We start from the raw sequence: 18,905 nt of genomic DNA, 5'->3' as shown, positions 1-18,905 counted from the left end.
AACAGGCTGGCCGAGGGAGAATGTAGAATCTCACTCCCTGGAGATATTAAACCCACCTCCCTGTGTCACCTGCTCTGGGTGACACCGCCTTAGCAGGGGGGTTGGACTGGACAATCCCCAGAGGTCCCTTCCAGCCCTAACAGTTCTGTGATTACCTGTAAATGTTGTCTCCCTGGGACACTGCAGTCGTGTCCCGACTCTCCTGCTGCCCCCCACGCTGGTGAGACCCCAGCACAACACACACAGGGCTGCTGGATCAGGCCCAGAGGAGGCCGCAGGGTGCTGGAAGGGCTGGGACACCTCCCTTGCGAGGACAGGCAGAGAGCTGGGCTTGTGCAGCCAGGAAAGGGGAAGGCTCCCTGGAGACCTCATTGTGACCTTTCTTACAAGAAAGAGACTTCTTACCATCCCATGACAGGACAAGGGGCAACTTTTAAACTGAGAGAGGGCAGGTTTAGATTAGATGCTGGGATGAAATTCTTTATCAGGAGGGTGGTGAGGCACTGGAACATGTTTTCCAGAGAAGCTTTGAATGCCCCCTCCCTGGTAGTGGCTGAAGTCCGGGTTGGATGGGGTTATGAGGAGCCTGGTCTGATGAGAGGCGTTCCTACGCATGGCAGGGGAGCTGGAACTGTATGATCTTTCAGGTCTTTTCACACATAAACCACTCATGAGTCCATGACACCTCAGCATATGCCAACAGAGAGCCAGAGTGGGCACACAGCCACTAGAAACAGAACTTTGGAAACATGAGAGACACTCTGACTTACTTCCCTCCACCAGGGCAGTTCAAGGGTTGGCAAAGATAAGAGGCCCTACAGAACAGCTTGCACCTCAGATTTAGTATCAGCCACTCGTGTTTTGACATCTACATTGAATTAACCAAGTAATTCACATTTCAGTATTGGACTTTAATATTGTATGCAGGCTAACAGCCTCAATAAATATTTTAATGTAATATTTGAATGAATAATTCTCTATTGCACTTGTTATTACATTTAACAAAAGCTATATGCTAAAAGCTACCACTTCTGTAGATTTGTTCCTTTATTCCCAATTCCTTGATTCATTTCATCACTTGAACTTTGAAGTCAATTTCAACTACATTTGGCAGCCAGATTATGAGCTCCCTGAGAACAGCCAGCTTTTGGTATCTGCCTGTACAAAAACAGGCCCCCAATCCCGAGTCTTTGCTGATGACACTGAGCCTGTTCCCCCTTGTAGAGACAGATCAAATGATATTAAGGACCAACTCCCAAATCCTTGGAAAATGGGAAGATGTTAATAAAATAAAATACAAAACACCATTCCAGAGGGCTGTCATTGGAGTAGGTACTGGTTGTGCTTTATTTACAAAATCCAGAGATTTGTACATAGCAATCTACAGGACAGCATAGGGCTGGTAGCAGGAGGATAAGGGACATGCTCAGCAGGAATTGAAGATGCCAGCAAGGAGTCATCCCAGTTCCACAGGGAACCTGCTTCCCCTTGCCTGAGGAAGCCACCAGACCCCTCCAGGAAGAAAAGCAGCAGCAATAGCCAATCCAGGCTGATGTGATTTTTGTTATCATTAAGGCATGAGAACACAAGTGATCGGTGAAGGAGGAAAGAGGAGACCAGCAGGGGTTCAGCACACCACTAAAGGCCATCCTGCCTGGTTCTTTACTTCCAGCGCCCACCAACCTTGCCCTTGGCTCCTGCCTTCTTGCTGCTACAATGCAAAAGGAAAGAAAAACATGTCAGCATGATGGAAGCAGTGGGGCTGTGTGCCCACTCTGCATTTCTGACTCTTAGATTAGGTTTCAGCTGCTTTCACTTCTCACATGTTGGGCACACCTGCCATTGACCACATCCTGAGGAAAATAGTGTCAATATTGTGGAAAAATATTCCTCCTGGGGCTCTTAGTGTGAAAGGTAGGATGTGCATGCCTGAAAGAGATGGGCCCTTCCAGACTCCTGGATTATCAGGGTAGAAATCCAAGTGGTCTCCAAACTAAGCGACAGGTCTATGCAGGCACAGAATTGATATTTTCTGAATACAAATTTGCTGTGCTCTGGATTTTAGGATTTAGAGCTCTGTCTACAGAAATTTGCTTAGTATGAAAGAGCTCCGATGAAATTCTCCAGATGCTCCATTCAGTAGTGGAGGCAAAAAGCTGAACACTAATTTAAATACAACTAAGTGCTTTGCTCTAGCAAAGTCAGAGTGGCTATTTATATCATGAGAGCAAGAGCCTCCAAAACAATCCAAACAACTTTTTAGGCCTTCTCTCATATCAGCATCCCTGTCTTTTTCGTGGTCTGTGGGAGCAATCCAGCTACACTCCCCACTCAAAGCACCTGAGGCAAACTCTCTCCAAGAGTTCTTACACACAGAAGGACAATCCTACATGCAAGCCACTTACCTTCTGCCTGAGAAGCCTGAACTCAGAATGGGGCTGGGCAGGAAGTTAGTTGAGTTAGATTCTGCACTAGTTCCCATTAGCAGCACCTTGGTTTGTGGGGCTCAGCACACCCCAAACCCTTCCAGCTCACACACACAATGATGAGGCTGCTTCTTGAACCAAAGGACATGCAGAGTGTGGGGTTGGGGACCAAGCACAAGGTGGGGGGGCCTTGCTGCCAGCAGAGGCCTTTCTTCAGAACCACTGGTTCCTCCAGGGAGAAGAAAAACATGGGGACATCACACCTGGGGAGATTTTTGTTGTGCTGCCCCATGGATTGGTTCAAGAGCCAGCCATATTCACAGAAGGATGTAGCACAGTGACAGAGACACACACAGAGTGGATACTTTACCTTTGACCAAGATAGGCTTGGTATATTTGAAAAAAATTGGTGGTTTACATAAAAGAGAGTATGCACTTTCAGCTTATCTTAAACCAAGCTTCATGTCCCTTTTGCCAGCCTTTCTGAAGGTTCAAAACCCAGTGCAGGAACTGCATAGCTCCTCAAACAAAGACAGAGTCCTTTAATGTCCACGAGCACCTGTGATGTTTGATGTTACACCTAACCTTTAGAGTGTGCTTAAGGAGATTTAATAAAGTCTGAAGCAAGAGACTCATTTGATCCATGTATAACACACTGGCAGGCACTGCTTTGGAATGATAGTGTCTAGTGTGGATAGAAATTTAAGCACACAGAAATCTCATTAGCTCTGGGCATCCCAGTGCAAATTTTCATTTGAAAATGATGTCCTGGAAGAGTGCCATGTCTTTTGGGGGAGCAAGCAGGCAGTGGCCTGTTGTGGATGGTGTGGTAGCGCCCCACAAGAGCAGGAATATCCAGACAAACCCTGGCATCCTTCTGCAGCTGCACATTCTGCTGAGGTTTATCAGCCTACAGCTCTGTACAAAAATACCACGGGAAGGTCAAGCCTTATGTTTGTCATTATAAGCAAACCCCCAGTGGTACATTCATTTGGTAAGTCAGGGTGTCTTGGGGAAGTGGGAAGGCAGTAACTGGTCACACTTTTGTCATCCCAAAGATAGCACTGAAGACCACTGCTTCATTCCTGGCATAAATTAGGTAAAAAGACAGAAGAGCACAGAGAAGAGCAACCCCACCACTGGAGAGCTCCCCTCCCTTTCTGCCCTGCAGTTACTTCTCTGTGAGTGTTTTCTGCATGTGCTAACCCTCAAGCTGTGTCTACCCCTGGTATCTCATAAATCCATTAAAAATACCTACAATAAAGATATTAGACTCCAAAAAGTAATGAAATAGTCTTGTGTTGAAGGAAAAGTGGGAGAGAGATGAGTGAAAAGAACTCACAACAGTAATCCCATTACGTTAGTCTTGTTACACACCATTCTTTGTAACCTTGGCAACCACTTGTTTATCCTTCATAAACAAGGGTTGTATTCCCCCAAGTATTCAAAGCACCTCAGTCAGGTGTTTGAAAAACCCAACAATAAGCAGAGGAAATTTTTGAAGGTATGGTGTGAAGAAACATGATTTGTTCTTGTTAGGTGTTACATTCACTTCAGTTTCCCCTTCATTTTCTCAATGTGAGGCAGAATGGGAGTGGCCTTTCCATTTCTAGCCCCATTTCATTGCAAGAAGAAAATGTCAGTGTTGAGGCTGAAGTGACACATTTGAACACTGAGAAGATATCCCCAAGCCAGGAGCTAGGAAGGGGATATAAATACTTACTGCTTCTGGGCCTGATCGATCCGGTTTCTGAGGGTGACAATCTGCAAACAACATACATGACCAGGGTTTTTAGAGACAAAGAAACCTTGTTCCCTCAAGGAGAGGAGAATTTTACCTGCCAAAGTGCTCAAAACAGGTGCCTGTAGGAGGAATTAATACTTCCTTGGAAATAAACGCTCACCCATGGTTGAAGGACAGAAATGTTACTTCTTGGCAATAAACCTGCAAACCACCTTCACATGTCAAGGAACAGAAGAGCTAGAATTTTATAATCCTTACTAGAAGTGTTTCTACATATTGAAATTAATCTCCTATGAACTCACATGTCAAACTGCAGGCAGCTGAACTGGAATGAATGTCACCTTGGCCAACCAAAAAGCTCTTGGATGGCTCCATCACCTGCATGTTTCACCTTCTCACTCTTCCCTTACTCCTGTACATCAGGTGTTTGTGTAAACTCAAAGGTCTTCAGTGGTCTTTGGATGGGGACCTCAGTAATGGAAGATGGGTACCATATTCTGCTGGAATACCTTTTGCTGGCTGGCTGAGCAGGAGGTGAGGAGCTTGCAGCACTCACCACTTTCCCAGCCACTCATTTAATAAGAGAAGATGACCTGATGTATAGGAGAGGAAACACCTACCTTGCAGGGGATAAACTTGTTATAATCTGACTTAGTAACTCAGTTTGGTCTGTAGGCCTGGACTCATTTCTGAAATCCTGGGACTCATGTACTGGAAAAGCCCACAAAACACTAGGATGTGATAGAGACTTTTGCCCTTCATCTTCTCATTTGTAACTGAGTCAGTGTTCAACTTAGTTTTCCTGGACTGAAGAAATGCCCTTGCTATGAGGTATGCTTTGCTTTTGGTGCAATTCAGAATTCTGGACTGGCTCTGCTGGTCCAAGAATTGATGACCCAAATTTTGAATATTTAAAGTCGTACTTGGCATTCCCAGAAGGCAAAAAAAAAAAAAAAAATGCAAGTCATACATTCCAGTTGTCCCAAGAACTGGTAATTCCTGGCTCACATCTTTCCATAGCAAACAGAAAAAACATAAGAGACTGAAATATTACTGGGAACAGGACAACACAAGCAAGGAAAGATCAACAGATCACTTGCTTTTGTACTTACTTGTGAAAGTTTTAGTATTTGTCACAGCAGTTTAAATTGCTGTTTTCCAACCAAGTATCTTCCCCAAGTGCTGAGGAGAACCAGTTGTCTTCAGTTTGACCCAAGCACTTAATACTTACCTTCAGTCATAACCTTATGATCGTGACTATGACACTCACTCTCCAATGAAGCACCAAAGAGCAACAGACACTAGAGCTAAAGAATGGCTCTACTTCTGTGTCCCACTTCCTTCCTTTTTCTCTCCCTTGCATCCTTGCTTGTGTCTCCTTCATTCTCTTTCCTATTTTCACTTACCTTTCTCCTCATTTTTTTCCTGCTGTCATCCTCCCTTTATTCTTCCACATCTAGCTGTGCACTTTCCTTCTGCTTTGCTCATTCTTTGTACTTTGTCTCCTTGCTTTTCATCAGCAGGCACCCACCTCTTTGTTTATGCAGAGGTCTCATTACCATAGCATGTACCCCTCCCCTGGGACTGCCTTATTTCCTATTTTTCCACAGCCACTTGGCTGGTTATCATTAAGCTAGCCCTCTGCAGGATTCTGGATCTAGATAACCACGTGCCACAAGGTGGAGAAGCTTTCCAAACCCCATACTATTCTCTACACACTGTAGTCCAAGCTACATGTGTATCCCTGTTTCTGCATGTACCCTAGATGCATTACACTGATACTGCCATGCATGCAATGCCTGTTTTTGAATAGGCAATTGTTTTAAGGTGTTCTCAATAGATTGCATGCTCAGTTCTTTAACCAACTCCCTGTTGGACACTCGACTCTTTTGCTAAATTACCACTTCACATCTTTTCAAAGAATGGAAAGGGAGAGAAAAAGGAAGTGAATGGAGAGACACAAGATCCATTTTTCTCTTTTCTCTCTGCACTCGGAGCCAAGTGCCAGCTCCCGTCTGGCGCCTGGCTCTGACCATGCGGCAGGCTCATGCATTTGGTAGCCTTTGCTGCTGCTGTTACACAGGCAAGTTCATTGTACTTACAACTTGGAAAGCTCCTGCAGCCTGCAACGCATTGTTAAAATCTAAGAGAGATTGAGATAGTTACATTGGTGTTGCTCACTGCCTGTCAGCATGTGTCTGTGTGATTGGGAGTTAAAAGGAGAGCGAGACAGAGAGAGATCCAGTAGGATTTCTCAGCCACTGACACCTAATGCGGGTGAGTGCCGCCCTATCCAGTGACTGTGTGAAGGGAACACGTCCACTTTCTGTTACCATATGACACTTCAGTCGAATGCTCCTGTCTGGAGACAGTTTTCAGTGACTCCAGAGAGCTCAGGCCACAGGTAATCTGTCTGGGATGGAATAAAACTTACAACGTTCAACTTTGAAATCAAAGATGGATCTAAAAATATTACTTTGCAATAGAGGTGTGTGAACTGAGAGTTACTGAATTTTCAGGCTGCAGTTACCTATGGATAAACAAGAATGAACAATGTTTCAGGAGAGGGCAGAGTGTCCATTTTCCATCAGGATTGCCTTTCCATGGGGCACTGAAAATCTTAGAAGTGATCTATTCAATTTTAGCCTAAAATGTGAAATCCAGTTCAAGTATATATGTTAGGGGAATGCAGTTCCAAGCATTTTGCTACATAAATATTGCAAAGGGTCATTGGAGACCCAAATAATGTCACAACATGACTTTTGCCAGATAAATCAGAGATTTTTACATTTTGGACCCAGTGCCATTAACAAAATAGCCTCTCAACTCACCTCATATTTTTTCCTCTTGATCTGCTCTGTAAAGTCATACTTTTCAGTCTCCAGCTGATATAGCCAGTCCCAGAGCTCCTTAGCTTTGTCCCTGTGTTTTTATGGGGGAAGATGGAAGAAACACATGACATCAGATATGTTCCATTGTTCTCACATCATTAGTAATTAATTTTATTTAATGCCACTCACATCTTCCTGTAAACCTTATGTGTTCTCTTAAAGCTACTCATTTTTAAGGTCACACTTTTCTCACCTTCAGATCTTTTAGACTTGCAGTCTTGTATGTGTCACGCATTAACATAATTCCTCTAGCTTTCCCCCTAACTCTTACTAAAGGCAAGACTGCAGTGGAATCAGACAAGAAGGAAGAAGGACTCTGAAGGTCACCCAGATAAGCAGAGGAGTTGCTATTGTGTAATCTCATCTGTGTCAGGGCTGAGGTGAGCCAACTTCATCTTTCAATCATCAGATGACTGCTCTGCACCAGAGCACTTAGCTTCCAAACCTCCAGCCTTCATGGAGACCCTATTCATACCTTAGCAGCATTAACTCACCCCGGGAATGCTACAGATACCAGTCTGTAGGCTTGTTCACCTAAGCCCAGAGCTAGATCTGTAAGCAACTAATCCTAATTAGCAGGAGAGTCTAACAGAGCTATGCCAGGAGCACAGGTAGAGGGCTATCAAGCCATTTCAACACTTCCCTAACATTCCTATTTCTGATCCATTCTCCAGGTTAAGCAAAGACACAAGTGTGTCCCATGATGAATTTCAAGGAAGGTCCCCTCCTCTACTTCCTTTTATCACAGTGAAACCAGATATCAATATCATTCCATAAATTAGGATAAACTTGTTACCTCAGCTTGTCTTCATTAAGGTGGTCAATGTTCAGTGGCTTGCGCCTCTCAGCCAGGACCTTCTTCTTTGTCTCTCTAGCTGTTTGCTTCTTCCCTCTCTTCTGGTCAGCCTATTTTCAGAACATCAATTAATGTCAGCATTCAGAAATTAAGCCTGAATGAAACAATTTCAACATTGGGCTGTTTTCTCAACATCTAATGAAGACTGTGCCCAGTCAACTTAATGGTTTAATGTTTTCATATTTCTTTCATCAATCCATTATTTTTACCTTAGCCAGATAACTGCTGTATGTTGCACCCATGGAGGACAGAGCCTTCTTCTTCTTCAGATCATCCTCAGCTTTTCTCTTGGCATCTTCCTCCTCTCTCCGTGCCTTCTCCTCCTGTGGAGTGTAACACACAAAACAAGTTAATCCAGAGCAGACTCCCAGCTTCCCCAGCAGCCAGTGTCAGCACAGGGAATGTGATCAGAGGAGTACATTGATGAGAATTAGCAAGGGCAGAAACAGCATCCTGTTTTCTGCCCTTGTTCTAGGAGAGTGGTCATTTCACCTCTGGACTGAGGCAGGCAGAGCCTGCAGTTTTTGTCTCTAGAGATCTCTCCAGCTGGATGCAGGGACAAGGAGAGGGAAGCAAAGACACTTACCGCAAGCCTTGCCTGACGCTCCTTCTCCTTCTCAGCCCGGATTCTCTGCTGCTCTGCTCTTTCAGCTCTGCGCTTCTCCTGCAGTGCAGACACAGTGCATCACCACCTTGGCTTTACCTGCCTCCACTGCTACACCCACTACCAAGAGCTTTGCTTCACTGAGTGTGAGCCACCTTCTCTTTCTAGAGCATGCAGAAGGGTCTCTGTGCAATTCTCAGATATGAAACAAGGGGCTAAGAGAGGGGACAAATGAGGGGAGAAGCCATTTGATGATGACTTGAGCAGTCACTGTACATGAAGCACAGCTTTCTGTCAAAGCAGTTTCAGCTTCTCATCTACAGATGATCTCTCAATCTAGTACAGGGAAATGCTGTACAAGGACTCACAATTCTCTCCTTGAGGGCAACCAGCTCTTCCTCTTCCTTTCTTCTGGCTTCAAAGTGGCTGTCAATCAAGGCTTGCAGTTCAATCAGGTCTTTGTTCTGCCTTTTCTTTTGGATGTCCTAAAAAAGCAGGAAAACTCATTAAGTCCATATTGCTCTAGTATTATGTCCTGGACATTCCCAGCACCGTGCAATACACAGAGAAACAAAAGTAGAAAGTGTCTGTAGATTTCCATGGAAATCTATGGATTAACTCAAATGGCTGTTGGTGCAATCAGATTCATGCAACAGTCAGGAGCCCAGAAGTGTAAAGAATCCAAATCTACCATTTCCCTACACCATATTTTATCCCTGGCTTTGCTTACACATCTATCTTTGCATATACTCAGCTGCCTCCTCTTGGCTTTCTAAGAGAAATCTTACCTAGAAAATATGCCTGCATTTTGGGCAAAGCAAATATTTCTGTGGAGGTTTTCAACACCAGAATTTCTTTCTTCATTTTTCTAGCAACTTTCTAGGAAAGTGTTTCGATCTTTACTTATTGTAATTTTAGATAGTTTTGCTCAGCAACAGATAAGGGCCTGCAACTTTCAAGCCATTTGCAACAATGGGACAGAGGATCTGAGATCCCTAAAACACTTTATTTCTCCTCATAATGGCTTCAAAGATTCAAGGAGATAAACAAAAAAAAAAAAAAGAAATACATTACTTCAGCTTAGTCACATTATCAGTGAATGTATTCAGACATTTCAGGGAGCAGAGAGTAGCCTTTTGCTGAAATCAAATGGCAAATCAACCGTACTTTTGTCTTTGCCTTTACCCTCAGCAATATCCAATGCAGGAGGAGTTCTGCGAGTTTGTACTCATGTCTATTATCAGGTACAAAGGAAAAACACAACCACTCTCAGGAATACTTACATCAAAATCTACTTTCTCACCCTCTGGTATTTTAGGAGCAGTTAGTCTGCAGAAGGTCAAAAACAAAACAAAAAGAAAAGAAAAAGGAAGGATTTTCATCTTAAAGAATATGCAGCTTTTTAAAAAGCCTATCCTGCCCTGCCCTCAGGAACCATGCTGACAAGGAGGAATGTTGGTGGAGATAGGGAGGGGTGAAGAAGGACACCAGTGGAAAACTACTCGAGAAAAGTCCTAAGACCACTGTCCTTCCTGGAAGATTGTACAGGGCAGGGAGTTATCCCTGAAACCCCTCTTTATTCCCAAAGCCTGTGGTCATTCCCTACCATATGGAAAGATGTTTGTCTGTGAGTCTGCCTGTGCAGGGCTGTACACTCCATCCTGGGCAGCTGGCAGAGTGGGAAGGGGAGGTGCTGGGGCCCAGAGCCAGAAGGTCCATAGGAAACCTTAGTAAAGCTCAACTCAGCCCAGCCCAACTTTTGCCACCCTTCCCATTGTCAGAGATCCTGGATGGAGAGGGCAGTTTCCCAGCCATGGCCTCTCACACAGGAGAGTAAGCTCTCTTACTCTGGAGCTGCCTGTATTTTGGGGTATTGTGAGCCCTCTGCATCTCAGACAGTCCATGAATTCTCTGATTCTACCAGGAACAGGTCATAAGGCTCAGGCCAGGAACTGCTGCTAAGGCATCCTCTGAAGGAAGCAGACGTCCTGGAAAGGCATGCAGGAGCAAACAGATGGATGTGCTGTGAGGCAGAGTTGGATAAAGGCTTCTGGTGGCCATTTGCCTAATAGAGAATCTAAGGGCTTCTGCTAGATGAGGAAAATGATCCCAGGGTTTTGAAACCCTGCCCATCATACTTACTTTATTCTGGGCTTCTCCTCTGTATTTGGAAGGATGTAGCAAAACAGGAAGGGAAAAAGAGGAAGAAAGTTAAAACAGAGATCACGCCAGCTGCTAAAGTAAAAGGAGGGAAGGGAAATTTAATCTTAGGGGAAACATACAGAGAAACGGGTTAAATCTCAAGCACTTCCAAAACAAATATACACACTCACACACCCCTTTTGCTAGGAGTGAATCTGTTTTTACCCTCGAAACAGAATTTGGCAGAAAAGAATCAAGAGACTGTATAAAAGTCCCAAAGTAGCATCTGGAAAGCAGTGGTTTTATGTAAATGCAAAATTATTTTTCTCAAACCATCCTGACTAAGCTCTAAGGAGGCCAGCTGGGCTGGAGGGTAGAAGAAAATGATGGCTTTTTTAATCAGCACTTTTTTTTGTTAAAGTTAACTCAAATTCACAATAGCATATCTCAGTGATAACCAGGCTTCACCAGTTTTGTTCAAATGCCTCACATGGAGGCCAGGAGGGGAAAACCTTTATGACACACGTTTTCTCCAGGTTCATTGGCTTCCCAGACATCTGAGGACACATGTCCCTGAGATACCTCATTGCCTTGGGGATGATAACTTATTCTTCTGCACTGTGTGGTGCTCCTCAAACCCAGCTTGGAAAGGCCATCCTCTCTTAGCAAGCATCCTCTCCTGCTGAGGTACATGCACAATTCCCATGGGCATTAATGGGAATGATCTTTCCATCTCCAGGAGAGGCAAAATGCCCTGACAGGCAGGCCAAACCACCACAGAGACTGCCAGCCTGGGCCCTCTGGCAGAGAGAATGGTTCCCTTGCAACAAGTGACCTTGCCCTGGCTCTCAGACATGTGCTGGTCTTGTGAGTTACTCGCTCCACATTCGTGCTTGTTGTCGTCAACTCCCCGCCCTGCTATTCTTTTTAAACTTTAGTTATTAACTCCAGCACAATGCCAGCAAGTTCAGTGCTGTTACTCTCACAAACAGAAATAAATTAAACCTATGTGTTTATTCTGGCTCATTCTCTCAGAGACCCAGGTTGACTTTCATAACCACACACTACACTTGAACTTTCAGGGATGCTGATGGATTCTGTGGTACAAGACTCTCCCTGTGTTGGCTCAGTGGGAGGAACTGAGGTAAAAAAGCTCACAGCCTACTGAATCTGGTAAAAAAATAATAATAATAATGGTAAAGTAAAAGTAAGAATAACCTCTTCAGTAGCATGTGCATTAACCCTGTTATCGATGTCGTAACAGAAAAAATATTAAATTTTTTCAAATGCTTATTTTTACCCAGCAGTCTGGGGACAGATGGGGGAAAATTGGAATAGCAAAGAGAAAAAAAATACGAAAAATAAAATGAAATATTATAAGAGGAGAGAATAGTAAAAAACACTGGAAAAAAATTTATTGAGGCAATCAAATGTAAGGGTGTTGGATAACAAAAAATTGAGAATGGTTGGAAATGGGTTATTGAGATAATCAAGAAAAAAAATGAGAGTTGTGTAAAAAATCAGAAACCAACATTTCATTTTTTTTCCACTCTTTCCCATACAAATTTCATTAATGCCATTTTAGGGGTAGACTTTTCTCATTTACTGCAAGAACATTGCCTGCCAAAACATATCTCAGTTGAGGCCTCCAGATGCCAGAGCAATGCTAAGAAAATAAACAGCATGTAATTACAAATGTGTTTTAGACTGCTCCACTATAAAGGAAGTCCCAAATCACTCCTGAAGAAAAATACCATTAGCCAACAGCGTGCTTTTGTATTCCTCCACTTATTTTTTAATTTGTTTTGCTTTTCAAATAGCCAGTGAGCTTTTTAACATGTTAGCTAAATTGCCTTTTACCTGGAGAGAGGAAAAGTAATTATAATTAACCAGTCTATCAGGTATGTTATTTACACAGGATTTCCTTCCTTCATGACATACCCAGATAATTTTCATAGACATTCCTGTTTGGCTTAAAGCTTCCAGTTAGTAACACTTCAAAGAGAGGGGGGAAAAAAAGAGTAGGCAGGAAATAACTGGTTTTGTTTGTTGATCTTGGTTGCCAGGATCGACACCTGTCTGTCAATAGTTGTGTGAATTTGGTTTCAGCTCCCACCAAATCAGCACTCCAACAAACAATTGAAAAAATGAAAAAATAAGGTTAGTTCTTGAAATAAGAAATTGTAGTTAGCATTCTTAAAAGTACCTCCAGAAAACCAGAAAAAGCGGTATTTTATTAAAAATTAAACAGGAAAAAATCTATCCTCTGCAGCGCATGACTCAGCCTTTGTCCATACTGTATGAACCAAAAGCAGTCCAGGGATGGGATTTATTTTGAAATGCCCCTTCTTTCAAGACACCGAGTCAAGGAACTGGGCCAAAATTTGTTGACAAGCAGGAATTGTCATAGCAAATTCCTGTTCCTATGGTGGATTTTGGCTGACATTCCGGTCATTCTGACTGTGAGCCATGGGGCTGAGACAAAATCCCCACATAGAACCCTGCCAAAAGAAGGCAAGAGACACTGCAAATCCAAATTCACTGCCCTGGTGATGAGAGAGTCTTTGAGTTTCTGGTTTCCAAAAGGCTTTGTGCAGGGAGAGGATACAGCACCAAAATAGCACCACCCTGCTTGCTCCTGCCCAGGCCTTAGATATTCACACGGTGCTCTCCTTCTCTGGGAATCCATCTGAACTGCCTTGATTTCACTCAGAAATCCCTAAACACCCTCCCTTAATCCCATTTCTCAGAAGCAACATATCTAACTCACACTGTGTCCTTGGGAAAAAAAGGAAATCAATATGCTATTAAAAATAAAAGAAAAGAATGAGAAAAAGAAAGAGAGGGGCTCAAGAAGGTCCTCAGGGTACTTCCCTAAATTAAAAAAGAAGCCTGAAAAGCAAGCAAGAAAATTAAAACAAAAGAACAACAACCAAAAAAAAAATCTACAAAAACAAAATTAAACAAAACAAGGAAACACAGAAAATGCAGGGAAGTTTTCAAGTGACCTTGAGCTTTGTCTTTTGAAGCAGCTGCCTGGGTGTTCTAGGGGCTGGGGCAGTCAGGAAGAAACCAGTTACTTCAACAGCCTCTAAAACTCCATGAGAACTTTCTATATGTTTAAACTGGCCAGGGAGGGGCTAAGTTACCTTCTACAAGAGCAACACTGACCCTGCACACATTTAGGTTTGGTCCTTTCACATGAGTCTTGTCCCTGCCAGTGTGCTCCAGCACCCAGGTATTACAACCAAGCTTTATGTAGCTCCAACCATCTGAAGAGATGTTTAATGTTTAGCACAATTTTAAGTGCATGGCTTGAGCAGAAGTTTACATTTCTGTAGATTCAGGCCTGGAGGCCATGGCCACCTAAGGGTGTATGGGTGATGCATGTCTATGCAGGGCTCAGCTCCATTTTCAAATATGCCACTAAGATTTAAGAGATTCTTTCCTGATTTTTTGGAGATATATTTTGCTGATGAGAGCTAGGACACAACAGATTCTGGCTAAAAGACAAGTCCAGAGCAAGCTTTTAGAGCTTGATTTTCACCATCTACTGTCCTAATGAGGATGTAGAGGCTTCTCAACACACTAATGACTCCCCAAGGGTGATTGGATATGCACAGTGAGCGATTCTTTGCAGCAGAGAGGTTTTGGCCCAGTTCCTGAATTTAAAATAAAGCGAGGAACAAAACCAGACACATAAAAGAGAGTGAGATGTTAGAAAGATGACTTTGTTGTCCTAAGACAACACTGAGCTACCATCATTGTATTCGCCTTCTTCGTTGGCTGTAGGTTGGGGGACAAAAGAAAAAGAGAAGCACAGCAGTCAATCCACAACCAGCACTGTTCTAAGAGCACCTGCCCCACTCCCTCCCTGTTATGCTGGGAACCTTGGACTCTCCAGAGATGGAACAAGAGCAGGAAACAAGATGGAACAAGAAGGAAAACCACCTTTTTGGTGATTTGACTTGGCTAACAAGCGTCCCTTTCTCCATGTTCATTGAAATCCATCTAGAGAGATCATTTCCCTCCCATACTCTCTTTTCTCTTGAACAATATCAGTGGGTTTGATACTGCTTCCCCCAGCACTGAAAGAGAAAAAGGATGACGGTCTGTAGGCACACCACATACCTTCCTCATGAGCTTCCTCTGCTGTTGTCATGGTGCAAGCAGTGATGGAAAGACAGGAAATAGAAAAAAAAACAAAACAGAACAGTTATTTAAAGCTCTTGGAATCCTGAAAAAGAGACCAGAGGAGAAAATAAAGGAATTAGTGAACTAAGGCAGGCAGAAAACTGGAGAGACTGTCAAGACTAGAAAATGCTGTAATGTTAAAGCAGCAGTAAGCATGGAGGTTAAAGGAAAAGACAGCTGCAAATTATAATTGTGGTTAATGTTTGTTTCTTTTGTTTTCTTCTCTTCTACTAGCCCAGGACTCCTGTTCTCTCCCTCTCTCACACACATACACACTTTGGTGTTGCACCTAGGTGGAGTAAACCAGAAGTTGTGTCACATACCTGGCTCATGAACTTCAGGTGTGAAGTGTCATGGAACAAGTTGAGATAGACAACAAGAGAATGAGAACAAGAAACCTGTTATTTCATACACCAAAAGAGCTTCTGAGCCAACAGGGAGAAGGGACAGAGAGGAAAAGGGGAGCCAAGAATGAAGTTAAGAAGTAAACAGGTAAAATATTTACATTTGAAATAACACAAAGAGAAGTCACAGAACAGGAAAGGTAAAAGAGGCAGATTTATGATAATAGTGCAGTGCTTAAAAAACACTTCTCATCATCATATGGCATAAAGCACAACCTGACAGCACAGTGTACTGAGGTTTACCTTGATTGGAAATATGCACATGAACATAGCCAGCACTCTCAAAGCACTGTTGGACCCATCCTTTACTACAGCAGTATTTCAGGCATTTGAAATAAACACAGTATGGTTCAGAAACCTGCTGAAATACCTGCCATAACTCATCATCAACGTTCAGCTAACTTCCAAAGAAGCTCAGTTCCCTTCTAGATCTATGGCTCAGGCCATTTTCTTCCTTGAAGACTACATTGATGTCTGTATAAATGTACTGCTGCTCTTCGAATCCATTTGCAATGTAAAATTACAAATGGATTACTTCATAGGAAGAAAATGTTCATTAGAAGTCTGTGCAGGTCTACATGTCATTCTTCTGGGTTTTGGCAAAGCAGGAATAGATCAGCAATGTGAATTTGCAGAGCAGATTTTGCTTTTCAGCCATACACACACACCACCAAATGTTTTGCAAAGCAGGCATTAAAAAACCACAAACTCTCACAGTGTTTATATTCCCCATGTACAGTCAACGGGTCAAATTCTGCCCTGAGATTTTAAATAAATCCTCCTCTATAGGAAGAAATATTCATTCTCATATCCCAGGGCAGAATGTAATGCATTCCACAAGGAGACTTTTTGCTGAGCTACCCTTTCACAATAGCATATGTGTGTTCCCCCAGTTTCTAGTGAAATTTTCATGCAACGAGTAAGTTTTCTCCTCCTTACTGCTGATTACACTTTACTGAGAAAAAATATTAAACTAAAATAGAACCACCCCAAAGGCATGCAAGTTATAATCCATCCTTAACTGATCAGTTGTTATCCCCTGTCACCTTGTATTCAGTTCTCACACACACCATCCCAGCAGACAGACACCAGGGAGTTTAGAAGTTAAATCACATACCTGGAGGGGGGGCTTCATTTAGTAGGATGTGTCAGGGGAAAAACACAGGAAAGGAAGATAAAATAATTAGAAATAAGTTATGCAGGAAGGGACCACCTCAAACTTTGGTAAGAGTGGGTTGGAGAAGTATAATTTGCAGACCAAGTTATAGGGATGGACTGTTAATAAGAGTGGAAAAAGGGTGTAATTACAGGGAGGTATGGAGTAGATAGGAAGGAGATGCCATAGAAACAAAAGATAAAGGGAATTTGAATGTTGATGATTTGCAACAGTTTAAACCATGAGAATTTATAAACCATGGGCAAGTGTAGTAACACTGGTAATCCTTAAATTTGAAATAAAACATACCCAAGAAGAGAGTTTTACAAGCATTTACTGTTACCTAGGTTTCAGCTGCCCTTTTAGCTATCAGAGCTGGCATGAGGATGTGAGAATTACTGAAGGAGTACTGCTTTGGATGTATCCCTATGCCTGCATCTGAAGCTCCACCATCTAAGAATCTCTGCTAGCAGATTCCAGGCTTAGCTCTGCAGAACTGACAATGTTTGTGTCTGCACAGAGCTTGTCTTTGCTGCAAAGGACTAGAACTGCTTGAGTCTGTGTGCCAGAATCCTGCTGCAATCCACTCTCTGCAAGTGTAAGCAGCTTGGGTTTCTGCAGCTCAGGCACCCCCATAGCTCAGGGGCTGTGGGGTAGTCACAGCCCTGAAGTTTTTCAGGGACACTAAAAAAGCTTGTTCTAAGCTTCTTAGATGGTGATCCTTCAGTTACAAACAATATTTATTTTTTCCTATAGGGAAAATAAGTTTTAGGGAATTACAAGAATGGATTGATTCTTCATGATTCTGGTATTCTTCAACATCTTCAAATTCCTATGTACAGGAACACATCAGATTAATACATAGGAATTTAGATGTCACAAACATGAGCTTGGTTAGGTGGAAAGAGTCAAGAAGGAAAAATGAAAGAATTAGAGTAAGAATTCCACAACAGCAACAACTGTGACTTGTGTAGGCCAAAGCTGTGACTTAGAAGATGTGGTAGGCAAAGACAGAATTAATAACAGAGAAACTAAATAATCATGCAGTTACATGAAAAGCTGGGACAGTCTCCTTCTGGCATAGAAGTTTTTTGTTAAGCTTGTTATATTTACATTGTCTTTTGGTTTTATTGTGCTTTATGTTACAGAAGGAAAAGAAAGCATGGGAAAGCTGTGGTTATGACTTTATTTTTTATCTTATTATGTTAATACCTTGTGTTTTGCACAAATTTCAAGCTCATGCATCTGTCAGTGCTAGAGAACCAGCTCTCAAGTAGTGAGTAGCAGTTCAACAAATATCATAGAAAAGAGGTAGAGAGGCAGGCAGAACAGCTCTGATGGAAGCAATGACCTTTAGCTCGTGCAAATCAAAGTCAGAAAAACCTTAGGTGAAGATTAAGAGACAAAAATGAATAAGATTAAAAAGAGAAGAGAAGGACTTGAAACAAGAAGCCATGAGAAAAGGAGAGAAATGAGAAGCAGTGAAGTGATGAATGTTGAAGTATTAAGTCATGTAAAAATCAATCAGCTTTCACCTCACTCCAGCCTTGGCAAAAGCATCAATCTGCTCTGAAGGAGGAGGCTGGTCTCCCTCTGTGGACTGCAGAGGGAAATAGCTGGGCTGGGAGGCTGCTGCGATGTGACTGCTTTAATAAAGCTACTCCAAACGGCACTGAATAATTTGCACAGACAGTTTAGAGGACACTGCAAGTTCAGTTTCTGTTTTCCCAGGTAATGACCACTATAACATTCCCATACGCACTGTGAGGATGGCTCCAAGTCCAGCAAACGCCTGTTATTACAGCTCATACACTGAGATGTTTGGCTACAAAAAATGTTACTACATTTTTCATGCAGCAGTTAGCTTTATCCTCATTATTATGCATCACAGAGTGATGAGGAAATTATGACTGGTCAAAGGTGTGAGGAAGCTGCAAGTTACAGTTTATCGTTAATATTTGATTTTTATATTTGCTTCCACTGTCTTTGAATTCCTGAGTATAATACTAGAGTTACTGCTAAAATTTTCCAACATAAATCAGAGTACCAATTAAATTTCAATATTTCAGAACACACATAGCTGAGATTTTAGTTTTTAAAAAATAGAAACATTTCACAGCCATAAAGGCTGCAGTGATATTAACATCTCTGGAACAAAACTTTTTGCCTTGTGGCAACTTCTTATTCCAGATTTTTTCTTGCATTACACTATATGTACCCCACATTATCCATAAAGGCAATGCTTCAGAAGCATCTAAAATAGAATTTTCATTTCAAAATTTAGAAATCTTCCATAAAGGAGAGAGGGGGAAAAAAAGTTGGAACAAAATGTTTTAACTAAATAAAATCCATAATTTTCAAAAGCTGTCAACAAAGTGTTCCTCTTTTTTTTTTTTTTTTTGGTTGGTTGAAAAGTTTCCATTTTGTCCCAATTCAGCACATGACCCAATTGTGAAACTGCCAGGTGGAATTGAATGTCCAGCACACA

The 18,905-nt window shown here is 42.4% G+C and overlaps 1 protein-coding gene across 3 annotated transcripts; it reads right to left on the bottom strand.

Annotated features, from left to right (window-relative positions):
- Positions 1 to 1,323: 1,323 nt before the first annotated feature.
- TNNT3 (troponin T3, fast skeletal type) lies at positions 1,324 to 17,048 on the bottom strand. Of its 3 annotated transcripts, none has more exons than XM_064425228.1 (10): positions 14,795 to 16,094; positions 10,664 to 10,682; positions 9,805 to 9,850; positions 8,890 to 9,006; positions 8,504 to 8,581; positions 8,127 to 8,240; positions 7,858 to 7,967; positions 7,002 to 7,092; positions 4,150 to 4,190; positions 1,324 to 1,711 (listed from the first exon to the last, which is right to left on the bottom strand). In XM_064425228.1, exons 1-10 carry the CDS (start codon positions 14,823 to 14,825, stop codon positions 1,663 to 1,665), a joined length of 696 nt encoding a protein of 231 aa, XP_064281298.1. In that variant the 5' UTR covers positions 14,826 to 16,094; the 3' UTR covers positions 1,324 to 1,662. The 3 variants fall into 3 exon arrangements, with proteins under 3 accessions (XP_064281298.1, XP_064281297.1, XP_064281299.1); XM_064425227.1 differs by lacking the exon at positions 14,795 to 16,094 and adding an exon at positions 13,277 to 13,519; XM_064425229.1 differs by lacking the exons at positions 9,805 to 9,850; positions 10,664 to 10,682; positions 14,795 to 16,094 and adding an exon at positions 16,379 to 17,048.
- Positions 17,049 to 18,905: the final 1,857 nt, after the last annotated feature.

The sequence above is a fragment of the Passer domesticus genome, chromosome 6 (genome assembly GCF_036417665.1).
Source record: "Passer domesticus isolate bPasDom1 chromosome 6, bPasDom1.hap1, whole genome shotgun sequence".
In the NCBI taxonomy this organism is placed as follows: Eukaryota; Metazoa; Chordata; class Aves; order Passeriformes; family Passeridae; genus Passer; species Passer domesticus.
Note: the sequence above shows the minus strand (reverse complement) of the source record. Positions and strands in the feature narration are given on the sequence as shown.

Bases quoted from the DNA above. Each gene is read 5' to 3' on its own strand.
- TNNT3 (XM_064425227.1), bottom strand. From the start codon at position 13,352: ATGGATTCCCAGAGAAGGAGAGCACCGTGTGAATATCTAAGGCCTGGG. The intron at 8,582-8,889 runs GTGAGTCCTTGT...TCTGCACTGCAG, and splicing joins TTGCCCTCAAGGAGAGAATT to GAGAAGCGCAGAGCTGAAAG. The intron at 4,191-7,001 runs GTGAGTTGAGAG...TGTTGTTTGCAG, and splicing joins TCAAGAGGAAAAAATATGAG to ATTGTCACCCTCAGAAACCG.